This window comes from Phascolarctos cinereus, unplaced genomic scaffold (genome assembly GCF_003287225.1).
Source record: "Phascolarctos cinereus isolate Bilbo 61053 unplaced genomic scaffold, phaCin_HiC Scaffold_1;HRSCAF=81, whole genome shotgun sequence".
Classification (NCBI taxonomy): domain Eukaryota; kingdom Metazoa; phylum Chordata; class Mammalia; order Diprotodontia; family Phascolarctidae; genus Phascolarctos; species Phascolarctos cinereus.
Window position 1 is genome coordinate 21,205,803 of NW_027555514.1, and position 15,256 is coordinate 21,221,058.

The 15,256-nt window shown below is 50.1% G+C and overlaps 1 protein-coding gene across 4 annotated transcripts in view; it reads left to right on the forward strand.

The window, feature by feature from the left end:
• SNRK (SNF related kinase) overlaps positions 1 to 15,256 on the forward strand; it is a 59,539-nt gene that overhangs the window by 37,803 nt on the left and 6,480 nt on the right. For 2 of the 4 annotated variants that reach the window (XM_020993188.2, XM_078151169.1), the window contains exons 3-5: positions 8,494 to 8,635; positions 11,695 to 11,907; positions 12,659 to 12,793. In XM_020993188.2, coding sequence (XP_020848847.1) covers positions 8,494 to 8,635; positions 11,695 to 11,907; positions 12,659 to 12,793 — 490 coding nt within the window. Of the gene's footprint in view, positions 1 to 405; positions 1,773 to 5,168; positions 5,233 to 8,493; positions 8,636 to 11,694; positions 11,908 to 12,658; positions 12,794 to 15,256 lie in introns of those variants that run through there. The other 2 variants (XM_078151172.1, XM_020993189.2) reach the window with 2 other exon arrangements.

Here is a 15,256-nt window from a genome sequence, read left to right on the forward strand (position 1 = left end):
GGTTTTCATTCCAGTGGGGAAGACAGAAGAGAGCAACAGCAGCTAGATGCTGGGTGAGCTGGCACCAACGTGGTGGAATCAGACAGTGTGGACTCAGAAATAGGAGTCAGGAGGCCATTGTAGACAGCAGGGGTGAGTTGGCAATGTTGTCTTCCCTGTTGGGTTCTAAGCTCCTTGAGAGCAAGGACCGTGTTGATTCTTTTTATGTCCCCAGTGCTTAGCACAGTGTCTGCATAGAGTCAGTGCTTGATAAATGCTTATTGACTGACCCACTGACTCACTGATGGTTTGGCCTAAGAAGATAGCAGTGAGGATGCAAGGTGGAGCTCTCCACGAGGAGATGGGGGGCATGGGGATGGGGAATCCAAGCTGACTTCTGGATTTGGGGCTGGAAAGGTAGAAGGGGGTACAGGGGAGGGGCCAGCAGTGACAGCCGAGCTCCCCTGAAAGGAGCTGTTGAGGAGGCTGGATAGGGTTGCGACCCCAGGTGCGGATGGACCAGAGCAGCTGACTGGGGAGACATCCGCAGAGATGGAGGCATGGGAGGGTTAGGTGCAGAGGGCAGCAGACTCTTAGAGAATACTCATAGTGGAAGAGAAGAGGTCCGATCTAAAAGGTCAAGGTTGAGTGAGGACAGAGCTAAGAGCTCAGATTTTAGCCAAGTGGGTGACCTCTGAAAGCCCGGCTGCAGTGAGGAAACCAAGGCCCAAGGTCATGCAGGGAGTGAGTGGAGGAAATGCGGGACTTTAAAACCCAGAAAGTAAGATCTTATGTCCTACAAGGTTGGGGGCAATGTTCAGATATCAGGAAGAATGGAGTAGGGACGCTTGCCTGTGTGGCTGTCCTGTGAACTCAGGAGCCTCGCCGGTCCCTTTTTGTTTGTAGGAATCAGAACAGGAGCTCTCCGATTCTGTTTAGGTTTGGGGTTTGTTTGTTTTCTCTGAGTTGGATCTCATGAAGCAGCCGGTAGAAGTGGAAATGTGTTTTGGAATATATCAGCCTTGTAGAGTTGTTGGCTTTTTTTAAAACAATATTACTTCTATCAAATCCCAGGTGGCAGGTTGTCATATGATTCCTGGAAATTTTATCATGGCACCTAGTATTTTCAGCATATTCTTACTTAGAACTTCATAAGGGGCTTCATTCTTCTGTTTTAATGTCCTGACGTGAAATGAAAGCTGCAGCATTGGGCTGAACCACTTAGTATGGGCCACAGAGGGAACCTATCTGAGTGACCATTGGACTCACTTCAACTTGGCCTTGGCCTCTCCTTCCTGTATACCTGCCCCTGTGAAACTAAAAGTTAGGGACTTTGGCAGGGATGGGGAGGGAGACAGACAGACCTGGGTCCCATTTGCCAAGTATACGGCCCAAGAAATAGCCAGTCCTCATCTGCTCAGCTTCTACTTTGAGCCTTTTGGTGAGATTCTGACATCCTTTAGTTTTTTACAAATCAGTTCAGTTCAGCCAACATCAAGAGCTCACTGAGGGTCAGTAAGGCTCTGTCCTCCCAGAGTTTACATTCAGTTTGGGAGTTACAGCGTGTGGACAGGTGAGCCAATACCAGGAAGGGAGAACTCGGACAAAGAGCTCCAGGAAAACGTGAGATGGGAGCGCTCGGAACTGGGCATCAGGAAAGAGTCTTCATGGAAGAGGCAGCTCACGAGTGGCCTAAAAGGACAGTTATTTCAGATGCTTCCCATGTCCAACGCAGAGAAGCCAGGATTCCAGCTCGACCGGACCTTAGCCCATAGGAAAGGACGTCGTTTAGGGTAAGTCTGGGCAAAAAAGGGGAGCCAGGCTGGGAAGGGTCTTAACTGCCTGGCTGATGAGCTTGTGTTACCCTAGGGGCAAACAGGGCAACACTGGCTATTTTTGAACAGGGGAGTAACCTGTCCAGCCCTGGGCCTCAGAGAGGATTATTTTGACAGCTCTGTAAAGGATGGCTTCGAGAAGAGAAACACTGGAGGTGAAGAGGCTGTCTGGGCCCTGCTCTGGGCACAGATGCAGGATGTTGGGGAGCTGTAGGGAGAGGGAAGAGGAGAATGTGATCAGCCGATGCACCTCAGTGACAGGAAGGATCGTGGTGTCCTCAGCAGAAATAAGGAAGGGTGAAGAAGGGTTGGGTTTAGGGAGAAAATGAGGCCTCTCTGGAACAGGCAGGTGCAGGATAGAGCCTTGGGGGGGTCGTTGGAGCATGGGCCATGGAGGACAGAGAGCAAAGAAAATTGAGGAGGAATGGTCAGAAGGTGGTAGGAGAACCAGAAGAGATCACTGTTATAGTGGGGAGTGGGGGGCCGGGGGATGACTGACAATCTCACATGATGAGGACTTAGGAAAAGGCCATTGGATTGAACAAGTAAGAGAAGCTTGGAGAGGGTACTTGAGGAGTGAGAAGATGTGGAGGGATTGAGATGTGTGGGAGGAGGAGAAGTAGGCTTTTTTATGTAAAAGGGAGATGGGCTGTAGGGTAATGGAGGGAGGGGTAGGGCAGGGTCCGGCCATGGTTTTTATGGAGGGAGGGAGCTTTCCAAGGCTGTGTCCAGGGCCCTTCTCTCCTTCTGCTCTCTATTCCCCCTCTCAGTGATCTCAGCTCCCTCAGGTTCAGTTGTCACCCAGCCCCAGCCTCCCTCCTAGACTCTAGTCCTACATGGTCAGCTCTCTGTGGGACATCTCCGCCTGGATTACGAGCTCAGCATCTTTGTAGATAGCAGGGAAAGGGATTGAGGGGAAGAGAGAAGGAAGGATAAAATGATGCATGTGCTGAGCTCCCAGCAGAGATAGGATCAAGAATGAAACGTGGAGGCTGTTGAAGTGCTCCCGGGTTACAAAGGAGGACTCTTGGGTATGTTTGTGCTCGCAGAGTAGGGTGTAGAGTGTATCCAGAAGTGATGTGAAAGGAAGAGGCATCCAGAAAACTTAGGCCCAAAGGAATTTCTAGCTGGGGGGAGGTGATACAGTGAGCTGAGAGGAGGGGTAACGGAGGCTGCGTGTCCAGGGCCTGTCGGGTGCTCTCTGTCCCACCTTCAGGGCAGATGCCCCATGTTAAGAGGAGAGCACCCAGCATGGTGGAAGGCTTTGAGTGGATGCCGTGCTCAGGAGGACAAACTGAAGGGTCCGGAGATGATTAGCCTGGCGAAGACAGGCACACGCTGTCTTGTTGGAGTGTGGAAGAAGGTGATATGCTCTGCTGGGCTTGAGGGAACAGAACTAGGAATCATAGGGACACTGGGGAGGAAGGAAATGTAGGTTTGATGTCGGGAAAAAGCCAGCTCTTCACAATGAGACTGTTCAAGTGTAGAGAACACTGTAGGGCCTCAAGGGGAAGAAGTGGGCTCCCCTCGACGAGAAGGAGCTGGACGATAGACTTGGGGCAGCTGTCCTAGAGGAGTGTTGCGAGTGCACGGGTCAGGCTACAGGGCTACTGTCTGAGCGCCGAGTGCCCATGCCTCAGGGTGGGAACCTGCAGCCTCGGGGCCACGGGTGACCCCTTAATGAAAGGATTTGTTCTGTAAAACTTGGACTCAGTCACAAGGCCGCACCCAAGGACCTAGAAGGCCACAGGCAGCTTCAAGGCCACAGGTTCCCCACCCCAACCCAAGGACACCACGGCCAGGTCAGAGAACCAGGAAAGAGCAATGCCACCATGTCGAGAGGGACAGGAGGAGGAGGCCAAAGGGAGCCAGCGGTGCCAGAAACTGCGGAGCAGGGACAAGGACGAAGGCTAAGGAGAGACCTCCACACTGGGCTATTGCTGGGTCATTGGCAACCCTCAAGAAGAGGGCTTGGCGGGCAAGGGGAGGAGCCCCCATTTCAGGAGGCGGGAAGGCTGTGAGAGTGGTGAGGAAGGGGAGGCAGGAAGTGCGTGGCTACAGAAGGGCTGGCAACCCAAGTGACGGAGGTGGACAGAGGGCCTGGAGGGTTTGGAGGAGCCGGGAAGGAAGGAGCTGGCGCAGACCCAGGAGCACCTCAGATTGTTTGTCCTGTAGACATCTCACTCATTGTGCTCGATACAGAACTTGTTATCTTTCTCCCTAAGGACTTCCCCTTTCCCCAACTTCCCCATTGCGGTCAAGGGCATCGCCCTCCTCCCAGAGGCAGCTCGGTGGTATGAAGGATAGAGTGCTGGGCCCGGAGGCAGGAAGACCTGAATTCAAATCCAGCCTCAGCGACTTACAAGTCACTTTACTTCTGTTTAACCTTAGTTTCCCCCTCTGTAAAATGGGGATAATGATAGCACCTGCCTCCCAAAGTTGTGGTGAGGATCAAATGAGATAATATTGGTAAAGTGCCTCACACAGTTTGGTGTTGTTTCTGTTGTGTCCGACTCTCTGTGACCCCATTTGGGGTTTTCTTGTCAGAGAAACTGGAGTAGTTTGCCATTTCCTTCTCCAGCTCATTTTACAGATGGGGAAACTGAGGCAAACAGGGTGAAGTGACTTGTCCAGGGTCACACAGCTAGGAGTGTCTGAGGCTGCATTTGAGCTCAAGTCTTCCTGACTCCAGGCCTGGTGCTCCGTGTACTGCATCATCTAGCTGCCCCTGCGAACACACGGTAGGCACTTAATTAGTGCTTGTTTCCTGTGTTCTCTTCCTCCCTAGTCACCCAGGCCTGAAATCGCAAATCCTCACAGATCTTCCTTTACACCATCTCCTATAGGTCCTCCTTTCTTGGCACGTGCCATCCCCATCTCCAGCTCAGGCTCCCGTTGCCTCTGGCTCGGACTCTTACGATGCCTTCTCACTCAGGTCTCTCCCTGCGGCTGCCTGGGCGCTTCTTCTAAAATGTAGGGAGTCACCCCTGCTTCCAGATCAGCAAACCCCGATGGCTTCCTGTTCCCTCTGGAATCAAATAGCAAGGCCTCTCTTGGCTGTTTGAAGCCCCCTCCCCGCTGTCCCGCCGTCCCCTGTCTCTGCCCCTTGTCCCTGGACAGCCTCCATGCTTCCTTCCTTCTGTCTCCACAGCTGCCTTTCTCTCTGTGAGATCTTGGGAATCTGCATAGTCATTTGCATTAGACTGCAGACTCCTCGAGGAGAAGGGTTGGCTTTGCCCTTTTTTGGGGTATGCCTTAGCACTTATCCCAGCGACAGCACATAGGTGCTTAATGTGTGCTTGTTCACGGAATGAAACCGTCTCCCCTGACTCCATACCCTGCTGCCTCCTGCAGGTCAGCTGTCAGCCAGCATTCAGTGAACACCTACTGTGTGTCGGTCCCTGTGATGGATGATGCTGTGAGTACAAAAGATAAGAGGGACACATACTCTGCTCTCAGGACGCTTTTCACTGACCCCCTAGTAGAGCATATTTATTAGAATTCATTGAATGAGAGTGAAGACCCTGTCTATACCTGTCATTACAGAGCATGGAAAACTTGGCTTCTTGTGGAACAAGCAGAAATTGCAAGTGGGTGCTGGAGGAACTTGGAGTTAAAAGAAAACATGTTCCCAAGAGATAGTGTGGCTGCATGTAAAGAGAGGGTCTGAGAATTCCTTCAGGAGGAGAAGTTCAGCCAAGTACAGCCGGAATATCCTTGTAGACTTTGAAGTTCCAAAGATCTGTCATCCGTGCTGATTCACTGGGGTGCACATATTTTCTGAAAGTACAAAGGAGAAATCTTTAATTCTTAATACTTTGTACTTGACTGCTCACCAAAAAATGTGTGTGTGTGTGAGAGAGAGAGAGAGAGAGAGAGAGAAAGAGAGACAGAGAGAGAGAAGAGAGGTGGGAGGATAAAGAGAGAGGAGAGAGAGGAGGAAGAGAGAGAAGGAGAAGGGAGAAAGAAAAGAGGGAGGGAGGGAGGGAAGAAGAGAGAGGAGGAAGGGAGAGATTACACAGATCATAGAAGTCCTAAGCTAGGAGTAGTATCAGAATGGATAGAATTGTGACCAGAAGAGGCCCAGCCCCCAGAGGAGGGAGGGAGAGGGGCTCTGCTGTAGTTGCTGCCTTGTGGTTTATTGGCTGATCACACCTAATTGTACTCCAGGGACTACCACATCATACCCCAAGTCTGGGTTCAGAGCCCGCTGGAGATTTTCCCTTGTGGATGAGTTGTTATTAGAACAGTGCATGTGATACTTTTGAGAAATAATCGATGACATAAAATGCCCTCCCTTTCACACCCACTTCCCCACCTGTAGAGGAATCTCAGCGGTTCCAAAAGCCCTCTGGCCACCTGATAACAGGAGTACTAGTCAGGTCACTGAGACCATCGCTGCCTTGGTTGCACCAAGAAGCCTTTCCTGCCTGTCCTGCTGGCTTGCTGTTCTCCTGTCCTCACCCCGAGACCATCTGCTGAAATTCTCTACTCCAGGCAGGCACCAGGGGGTGTGGATTTGGCAGGAATAAGAAAGGCCCAAAAAGGATGGTGTCCTGTCAGGATGGCCCTCCCTCACCGGGATCACTTCTATTTGGCCATCCTGGGTTTTGCTCTCGGACTTGCCTTCCTGAGGTCGATCTCCCGTACACACTCTCCTGTGGAAGTCGCCCCTTCTTTGGCTGCCTAGCCCCAGGCAGCCCCAAGCCTAGCTAGGGAAGTGCGGCCCTTCTACGGAGTTTTAAAGGGCAGGGAAGTTTCCTCCCAAATGCTATTAAGTTCCTTACTCTCTGGAGCAAAAGTTCCCTCTCCTTCCTTGCATAACTCTTTTTTTTTTGGCCTTTTTTCTTTCCTTTTTCTTGTCTACAAGGCTCCCCCCTTTTTTGGGGGGGCTAGTTATTAGGGTGACCACTCATAGGCCTGACCCCACGGCTACTGTCATGGAAGCTTTGATGTGCTCTGTTTCTCACCTGGCCTGGTTGGCCCATCCTTAGGCAGCCTGCTGGCCCCGGGCTCCCAGGGTCTCACCATACACCCAATCGCAGCCAGCCTTACTTAAGTGACTACTGTCCTCAGCCTCCCTCAGGAGGAGGGGCTGCCCCTTTGTGATGAATGCCTGTGTGCTTGGCACTTTGTTAGGCACTGTGGGTCACAGGAGGAGAAGCAAGCTGAGGCCACATGCTCGGGGAGCTTGTTGTACTGTCACAGTCTGGAGGAAAGTGTGCTAGAGGTTTGGAGTCCAGGGACCCGAGATCAAATCGTGGCTTTGCTCCTTCCTTCCTTCCTTGTGTGGCCTTGGAAAAATGTGCGAGCTAGCCTAGATGACCTTCGAAGGCCCATCTGGCTTGAGAGTCTGTGATCTCACGGTCTGATTGAGGATGAGCAGTGACACACAAATCTCATCCTGTTAATGCAGCAGTCCTAAATTGTAATGTTCATGCCTTTATTAAACAAACCTCTCACGGCCTAATTGTGAAAGTTGCCTTGAGAGGGCTGGCCTTGGCAGGAGGAAGATGGGGGCTTAGCTCTTCGCCTCTGGCCGAGTCCCTTCGCCCAGCCCCGGAGCAGTCGCTCTGCCTCCGTGAAGGGGCGTCTCTGCAGTGGGAGCTCCCCACACTGATGGTATTGCCCTGAGCTTGGTGAAAGACTGCTTCTCCAGCCGCCTCCATGGTCTCTGTACTTCTGTAGCAGGCCCCAGGCTGGTGGCCTTGGAGCCTCCTCGGCACCTCCCTCTTTCTCACCTCCATTCCCCGAGCCTGCCCTGGTCCTCTCACTTCCATCCCCATCATCACTTCTGGCCTCAGCGCTGGTTCTCCCTACATGTGCAGCTTCCAGAGGCCAGAAAGGATGAGACCAACCACTCCCCACCTCGAGAAACTCAGCGGCTTTCAGTTATCTGTGGTGTCAAATACAGCCCCCTGTGTCTGGCCCCTGACATCGGTGGTGGCGCAGCTCCAGCTGAGCCGGTCGGGCCTTCTTTCTCGCCCTTTCTAGCGATCTCCCATCTCCGCATGGGCTGGCCCTCATGCCTGTGAGGCCCTCCCTTCTCACATTTGCCTTTGATGAGGTCCTGAAGGGTGTCTCCTCCCCCACTGCCATCCCCTCAGGCACACCTGTTACTTCTTTCTGGGGGATGGAAGAAGCTCTTTGAGAGGACAGGTGTCCTCCCAGCCCCTTGGGGGGGTGGGGTGGGGACTTGGCACCTGGTAGGTACTTCGTAAACAATTGGTTAATTGAGATGAGAGAGGGTACTAAGTGGCCTTGGGGATGGGCGTGGAGGACCCTGGATACCCAGGGCCAGGCTGAGAGAGGGGAGGGTTAGCAGACCTGCCTGCTGATGAGTCACTCAAGGGGTCACCTGGATTGAGATTCGCACTATTCGAGTTATAATTGTGTAAAATATGGTGATTAGGTCCATCCCCATGGACATATGCCATGTGAATTGAAGTAAGTCCACTACTTGTGGGGATTCTTTATTCTCACAGACCTGGCTATATCATAATGTTCTTTTATTTGTTCTTAGCATTTGTTACTAAATTTTATATTCTCTTCTAATTTTTAAAGTTGATTAACGTATTTGAAAAGTAATGTTAACTGTTTTCTGTTTCTTTTTTAAAAATTCCCCAAATAAATTGCTTTCTACTGTTTACCCCACTTAATAACACTCTGTTATTTCCAGATATATGGAGTCTGGGAGTCATTCTTTTCATGTTGGTGTGTGGGCAGCCCCCCTTTCAAGAAGCAAATGACAGCGAAACTTTGACGATGATTATGGACTGCAAATACACAGTGCCGTCACACGTTTCCAAAGAGTGTAAAGAGTAAGTAACACAAAAGGCCCTGATCGGTAGGCCGGAAATCTGTTAGTTACGAAGTGCAGGGCAGCAGCCATGGCCAGCTGGCCGCCCAGTCCAGCCCTCATCCGCGCTGTCCAGGATTCCTGGGCATGACCCTGGGCCAGTGTTGGCAGCTGGGAGATGGAGCCCTCTGTGTGGCCATGGCTGCTGCCAGCAGTCACTGTTTCATTTTACAGTCAGGTCTTAAACTTAGCTTTGACCTCGGTGCTCAGTGGAGCAGCCCAGCGACTGAGCGATCAGGGCTTCACATTCTAGAGAAACCCACGGGGCAGCTTTCTTTTCTTGGACGGCTCATCAAAGCCTTCATTTTGGGATTTGCAGAACCTAGTGCCTCGTTTGGAAATTTAAACGGGTTATTACAAACTAAATATTCAACATGACTACACCTACGGGGCTTTGTTTTTTTCACTCATGATATCCAAATGCATTAATTCAGGGCATGAAAGGCCATCCCCTTTCAGTCCCTCCTGTATCACGTCATCAGGGTCGTTCCAGATCGCTCCACCATCCTCCTGTTCGTCCATCTTTGTTGCGTTATGACATTCGATGACAGTCGTGCCCCACACAGGTCAGCAGACCTTCCCCTGCTGTTGAAGGAAGGCCACCTGCTAGGCGGGAGCCAGCTAGCCTTTTGTTTGGCTGTTCAGGGGTGTGATGATTTCTGTAGTTTGGATTGCCTGGTACCAGATCATCATTTTATTCTCTTTTCCTTCAGTGACTTGAGGAATCCTATTGGGGATGACTGGGAACCCCCAAAGTAAACTTGGGTTGTGTTCCAAAAGGTCGTTTCAATGGGCATTTTGGAATTTAAAATCTTGTACGTTCAGGGTGGGGGGTGGGGGCCAGAAATAGAGTAATATAAAACTGTTCCCTTGGAAATCAAGGAGTTCAGTTAGCATCAGATTTGAAATTTTGGTTTTAATCATGACTGTGCCACTTGCTACCTGTGTGACCAAAGACAAGTCATTGAACCTCATAAGCCTCAGTTTTCTCAAATGTAAAACCAGGGGAGTTGAATGATGTGATTTTTTAAACTGCTATTTTGTTTTGACACGTCATACACATTCCTGAACAACTGCTGATTAACTCCCTACTCCATCCCCAACTAAACAAAATAATTCGATTCAGTTAACCTTTATTCAGCCCCTTCTCTGTTCCAGGCACTGTGCTGAGCACAGCAGATACCAAAGGAGGCAAAAGACCATCCCTGCCTTCAAAGAGCCCACAAGGAAAGCAGGCTGTGCCCTGGACCTCCAGATTAGTCCCAGTTTAAGGGGTTTTCCTGCCATTTGGAGTTGTCTTCACTTCTCTAGTTCTTATGCTCTGTCTAGTTCTTTAGGCCCTGCTTTCTCTCCTCTGTCTGAGCTGTGCATGCTCCAGTCAGGCTCTAAGTCAGAGGTTCCCAAACTTGTTTGACCAGCCACCTCCGTTTAAAAAAAATTTACTGGGGGCAGCTAGGTGGCACAGTGGATAGAGCACCGGCCCTGAGGTCAGGAGGACCTGAGTTCAAATCTGGCCTCAGACCAAACACTTGACACTTACTAGCTGTGTGACCCTGGGCAAATCACTTAACCCCAATTGCCTTAAAAAAATAATAATAAATTTAAAAAATTTACTCAGATCCCCCCTGGAAATCTGCTTTCTTCAACCCTTTAATGTTTTTTTTAAACTTTGTGTCATTTCAAAAAAAATACATTTTTAAAAATGGTGCATCTTAATTTTAATAATTTATTGGAAATTTGTGGGGTTTTTCCTGCATTGAAATTTTGATGATGCAATTTTGCATCATGTAACCACATAGTATCATATTGTAAACAAGTCATTACATGCACGTATTCCTGTTGATACACGCTGAACTTCCTGACGATACGAGACAGGCTTGCCTGGCAACACTTGCTTGTTAAGACCTGTTGGCAGACTTGACCACTAAGGGGTTATAACTTGCATTTTTTGTGTTTATTAGGAAAATAATGTAATCACTATGACTTTTACTGTTACACAACAGATGAAACATGTAGGAATGGTTTTTCAGAATGTTCTTATCTTCTTCTTTCCTTATGCTTCCACCACCCTCTTTATTTTTATTCAACGCCCCCTAGTTGCACCTGAGGCTACGTTCTACCCCCCCCCCCCCCATCATTCCAGCTCCCCCCAGGGAGCAGTATCACTCACTTTGGGAACCTATGCCTGAATACTCTAGTGTGGCCATTGTGGGTAACCTGGGGCCTGCCATCAAGAGTGCTACTTCTGGGCTGAGCCAGTATGGAGAAGCCTCTCCCACATCTCTGCTTTCACCCTACTGTCTGTCCAGCACAGCCTGCCTGTGTCCATTTGTCCATCAGGCGTTGCAGATTGGGTGTTTAGCGCACTTGAGAGAGTCTCATGTTAAGTTTCTGTTGGTGTAAAATCATGGAATGCTGCCTTTTGGGTCATTCTTTGTGAATGTGTCCTGCTCTAGAAAGCTTTATTGTGGGGCCTGCTCATGGCTCAGCCAGATTTGGACCATCGGGAGGCTCAGCTCACGGGTGCAGGGGCAGACTCTGAGCCCCTTGTCCAAGGGCCAGCCCGGCCTAGGGGACCCCCACAGGAGCTCTTGTGGAGGCACGGCCGTCTGCCTTGGCGGAGAGGGCGTAGGAAATCTCAGATCTTTGGCGCAGCACACAAATTGATTCTGAAGCAAAACTAAGAATGAAAATGGGAGCTGCCCAAGTACTACATGTGTCCTTCCTCCTCAGCTCACGGCCCTGACGGGGTTTAACGAGCCACAGCGGAGCTGCGGCCAGAAAGAATTTGTGGAAAAACCCAAAGTCTAGTATTATTTTGATATGTTGAGTTTTAATGGCTGGTTTTCAGAGACTGTTGTATGGGTGTGTTTGGGCGTGCCAGACACGTTCTGGCTTTCCATTTCTACTTCCACTTTCTCCCCCTTGCTCCGTGTTGGGGACGAGGTAAAACTGATAGACAAGCACCCCCCCACCTCCCCCCCACCGGCATCTGCTCTGAGCGACCCTGTCCTTTTGCAGCCTGATTACTCGGATGCTGCAGAGGGACCCCAAGCGAAGAGCTTCCTTGGAGGAAATTGAGACGCACGCCTGGCTCCAAGGCGTCGACCCGTCCCCGGCCACCAAGTACAACATCCCCCTGGTTTCCTACAAAAACCTTTCCGAGGAGGAGCACAACAGCATCATTCAGCGCATGGTTCTTGGCGACATAGCTGACCGAGAGAGCATCGTTGAGTGAGTGAGATGGGGGCGGGGCAGTGGAGGACCTCTGAGGACCCCTGGCCAGGCCTGAGAGAATTCTGGTCTTTGCATTGCTTTGGATGGTTGTGGTGTTAAGCTGTTCTTGTCCACCTGAATCTGCTCATATTTTTGGATAATACAATAGTTTTCCTTTATAGAAAACAATAATAGATAATTGTCTTTCTCACTTCACTGTACACATTCACAGTATAGCCATATTCACTAATTATCATGTTTCAGACCATTTAAATCTGCTGCGACTCATTTTGATCACAGGTGAAAATATGGCTGAGAATCTCTGATTCCTCTTGTGGGTAGGGGTGCAGGAAGAAAGATCTCCAAAGAGGCAGGATGATGGCTGTGCTGGTTCTGGGGCAGGGGCACTTGAGGACGGCTTGGTTCAAGCTGTCTCTTTGATAAACACCCACGTTGACCCTCCTGGGAGGGCCACGTCTGGCCCTGATAAAACAGGTCACGGGCAGCTTCTTGGGACCATAAAGTCTGTTTTCATTTGCAGCAGTCATGATTTTGCACACATTCACATTGTTGTTTCCCGGGCAGAAAAGCTCACCCCTACGTTGTGGTCTGGGGGCCGCCACAGCCCCTCCCCGGCGCCACCTGCGCCACTAGCTTCCCCCTTGGGGGTCTTCTTCCTGGGCAGCAGGCTCCCCGCCCCCAGGGCCCTGCGGCTCCTCCGTCTCCCCTTTGGGAGGGCCCAGGCTGACCCTGTGCCTTCCCTTTGTAGGGCCCTGGAGACCAACAAGTACAATCACATCACGGCCACCTACTTCCTGCTGGCCGAGAGGATCCTGAGGGAGAAGCAGGAGAAGGAGATTCAGACGAGGTCGGCCAGTCCCAGTAACATCAAAGCCCAGTTCAGGTAATGGGGGTGGGGAGGAAGGGGCTGCTCAGGCGAGGGGTCCCTGGGCTGAAGGAGGGCCCCTCCTGGGGCTGCTATGCAGGGGTCGGGCGAGCCCGCCAAGGCGTCCCGGAAGCACTCGATGCCCCTCGCCCTGACCCCAGCTGCCAGAGAGGCCCAGCTTCCCTTGTGGGAACTGGTACTGGTCACAGGTGTAATAATACTGAGAGCATTTACACAGTGCTTACTGAGGGCCGGCCAAGCTGAGCTCAACACTTTCTGTCCATGGTCCCCAGGAAGGGGGTGTTTTTATCATCGCCATTTTATAGATGAGGAAACTGAGGCAGATAGAGGTGGAGCGACTTGCCGAGGTCACAGTTATTCAGGTGTCCAAGGCCAGGTTTGAATCTGGTTTTCCTGACTCCGGACCCTCAGTTGTCTCTGTTGTGAAAGACTCTAATTTGAAAAGATTTGCAGTTCAGGAATCAAATTTGCATTCACCTTAGCTTCCACGGACCTTTTCCTCAATTTTTGCTGCAGTTTCTTGGTTACCACAGCCTATGGGCAAAGGCCCCTCCCATGTGGGAGGTAACCTCTCACTGGGGAGGGGGCGCTGCTTTCTCTGACCGTTCTGCCTTTTCTTCTCTCCAGCCCTGTGACCCAGGAAAGTGACTGTCATGGTTTCCTCAGCCAGTCAGGGAGCATGGGGAGCACAGTTCCTTTTCTTTCTGGGAGGCTGTGAACACTAGCTACATTTTCCACCTACTTTGTAATTCCAGGGGCTCAGTAGCAGAGCCCCCGAGGAGGTGGCCGGGACAGCGGGGAGGCCAGCAGAAGAAGGTCTGAGGGACTGCCTTGGAGCAGAGGGCCTGTTTCAGGCATTACTTTTACACACGTACACACTTTTAATGCCCCCAAATCCTACTTTCCATGGCACATAGGTATTTATTTTGTGATTAGTCACATTATGGGTAGTACTGTGGAAACTTCAAGATTCCAGGGGGAGCATTCTCCAGACCCTGCCTTGGGTACATGCAGGCCTTATTTCCGTCTCTGCTCCATGAGATTCATTAGTTAAGAAGCCTCACTTTCTGGTTTTGTATTTTGTCAAGGCTTTGGGGGTTGAGGGGTGTAAGGAGGGGGAAGCTGGGATAGTTCCCTTTCTCCCTCAGTGAGAAGCCACACAAATAAGACAGCTTTGAAAGTTAGATGTTAGATGTTTGTTTTGATATATACTTTAAAAGAAAAGCAAGTTTTAAATAATATACATTTCCAGTTTCCTGCATTTCCAGTTTTTTCATTTCTTATATTCCACGATGTAAATTAAGTGCTCATTTCATTTGGTGTTTGTTTAGTTCAGAAAGGTTTTTTTTTTATGGAAAAAAATTAAGGCTCTGTGGGCTGTGGAAATGTGTGTTTTTTTAGGTTATAACTATAGGGCATGTACTAAGTGAATGAAAAACAACATATTAAGAAGATACTCTTCTAGACTGTGATCCAGATATGAAAGTGAGGAAGAAACAATCTCTCTCTAAGGGCTGGTATTGAAATCTATCTAATCTATCAACATTTATTAGCACCTACTATGTGCCAGGATACCGAGGAACTCACAACCTAATGAGACAACATGCAAACAAATATATACAAAGCAAGCTACATGCAGGATAAATAAGAAGTGATTAAGAGAGGGAAGGCACTGGAATTAAGAGGGTTTAGGGAAGACTTCCTGTAGAAGGTGGGATTTTAGTCGTGACTTAAAGGAAGATAGGGAAATTACTTTATTAGCTGAATGGAGGATGGGCTAGAGTGGGGCGAGACTTTAGGCAGGTGGCCCCCACCTGCAGACTATTGCAGTAATCCAGGTGTGAGGTGATGAGGGCCTGCACCAGAGTGGGGACTATGCCAGAGGAGATAAGGGGGAGTGTTGGAGAGATCCTGCAGAGGTGAAACTGACCTGAGATGCTGAGAGGTGAAACTGACAGGCCTTGGCAACAGCCTGAATAGGGGGGTGGGGGTGGGGGGTTTAAGAGGGAGGAATCTAGGAGGAACCCTAGGTTGTGAGCCTGTGGGGCTGGGAAGATGGTGGTGCTCTCTACAGTAATAGGGAAGGTAGGAGGCAGGAGGGTTTAGAGGTCTGTGTTGGACAAGAGAAAATGAATGTTCCAGAGCCTGAAGTGTAAGTCTTGGTAGCTTATTTCTTGGGCAAGTATTGAGGGGGGGTTTAAAGGAGCTTCTGCTGCCTCGAGGTCAGAAGTTATTCTTAGGTTGGGTGAAAGGTGATTTCAGTGGTCTTGTTCATATATCAGAGAAATTTTGTGGAATAAAAAATTAAGGCCCATTTCCCTTCTCTATTCAGAAGGATACTTAGCATTCCTCTGACTCCGGTAGTGGTCCATCGTGAGGATCTGTTGGAGAGGTCAGGGTCAAACTTGTCTGATTCAGAGCCTCTTCATTTCACTGGCAAAAAGAACATTGAATCAAGTC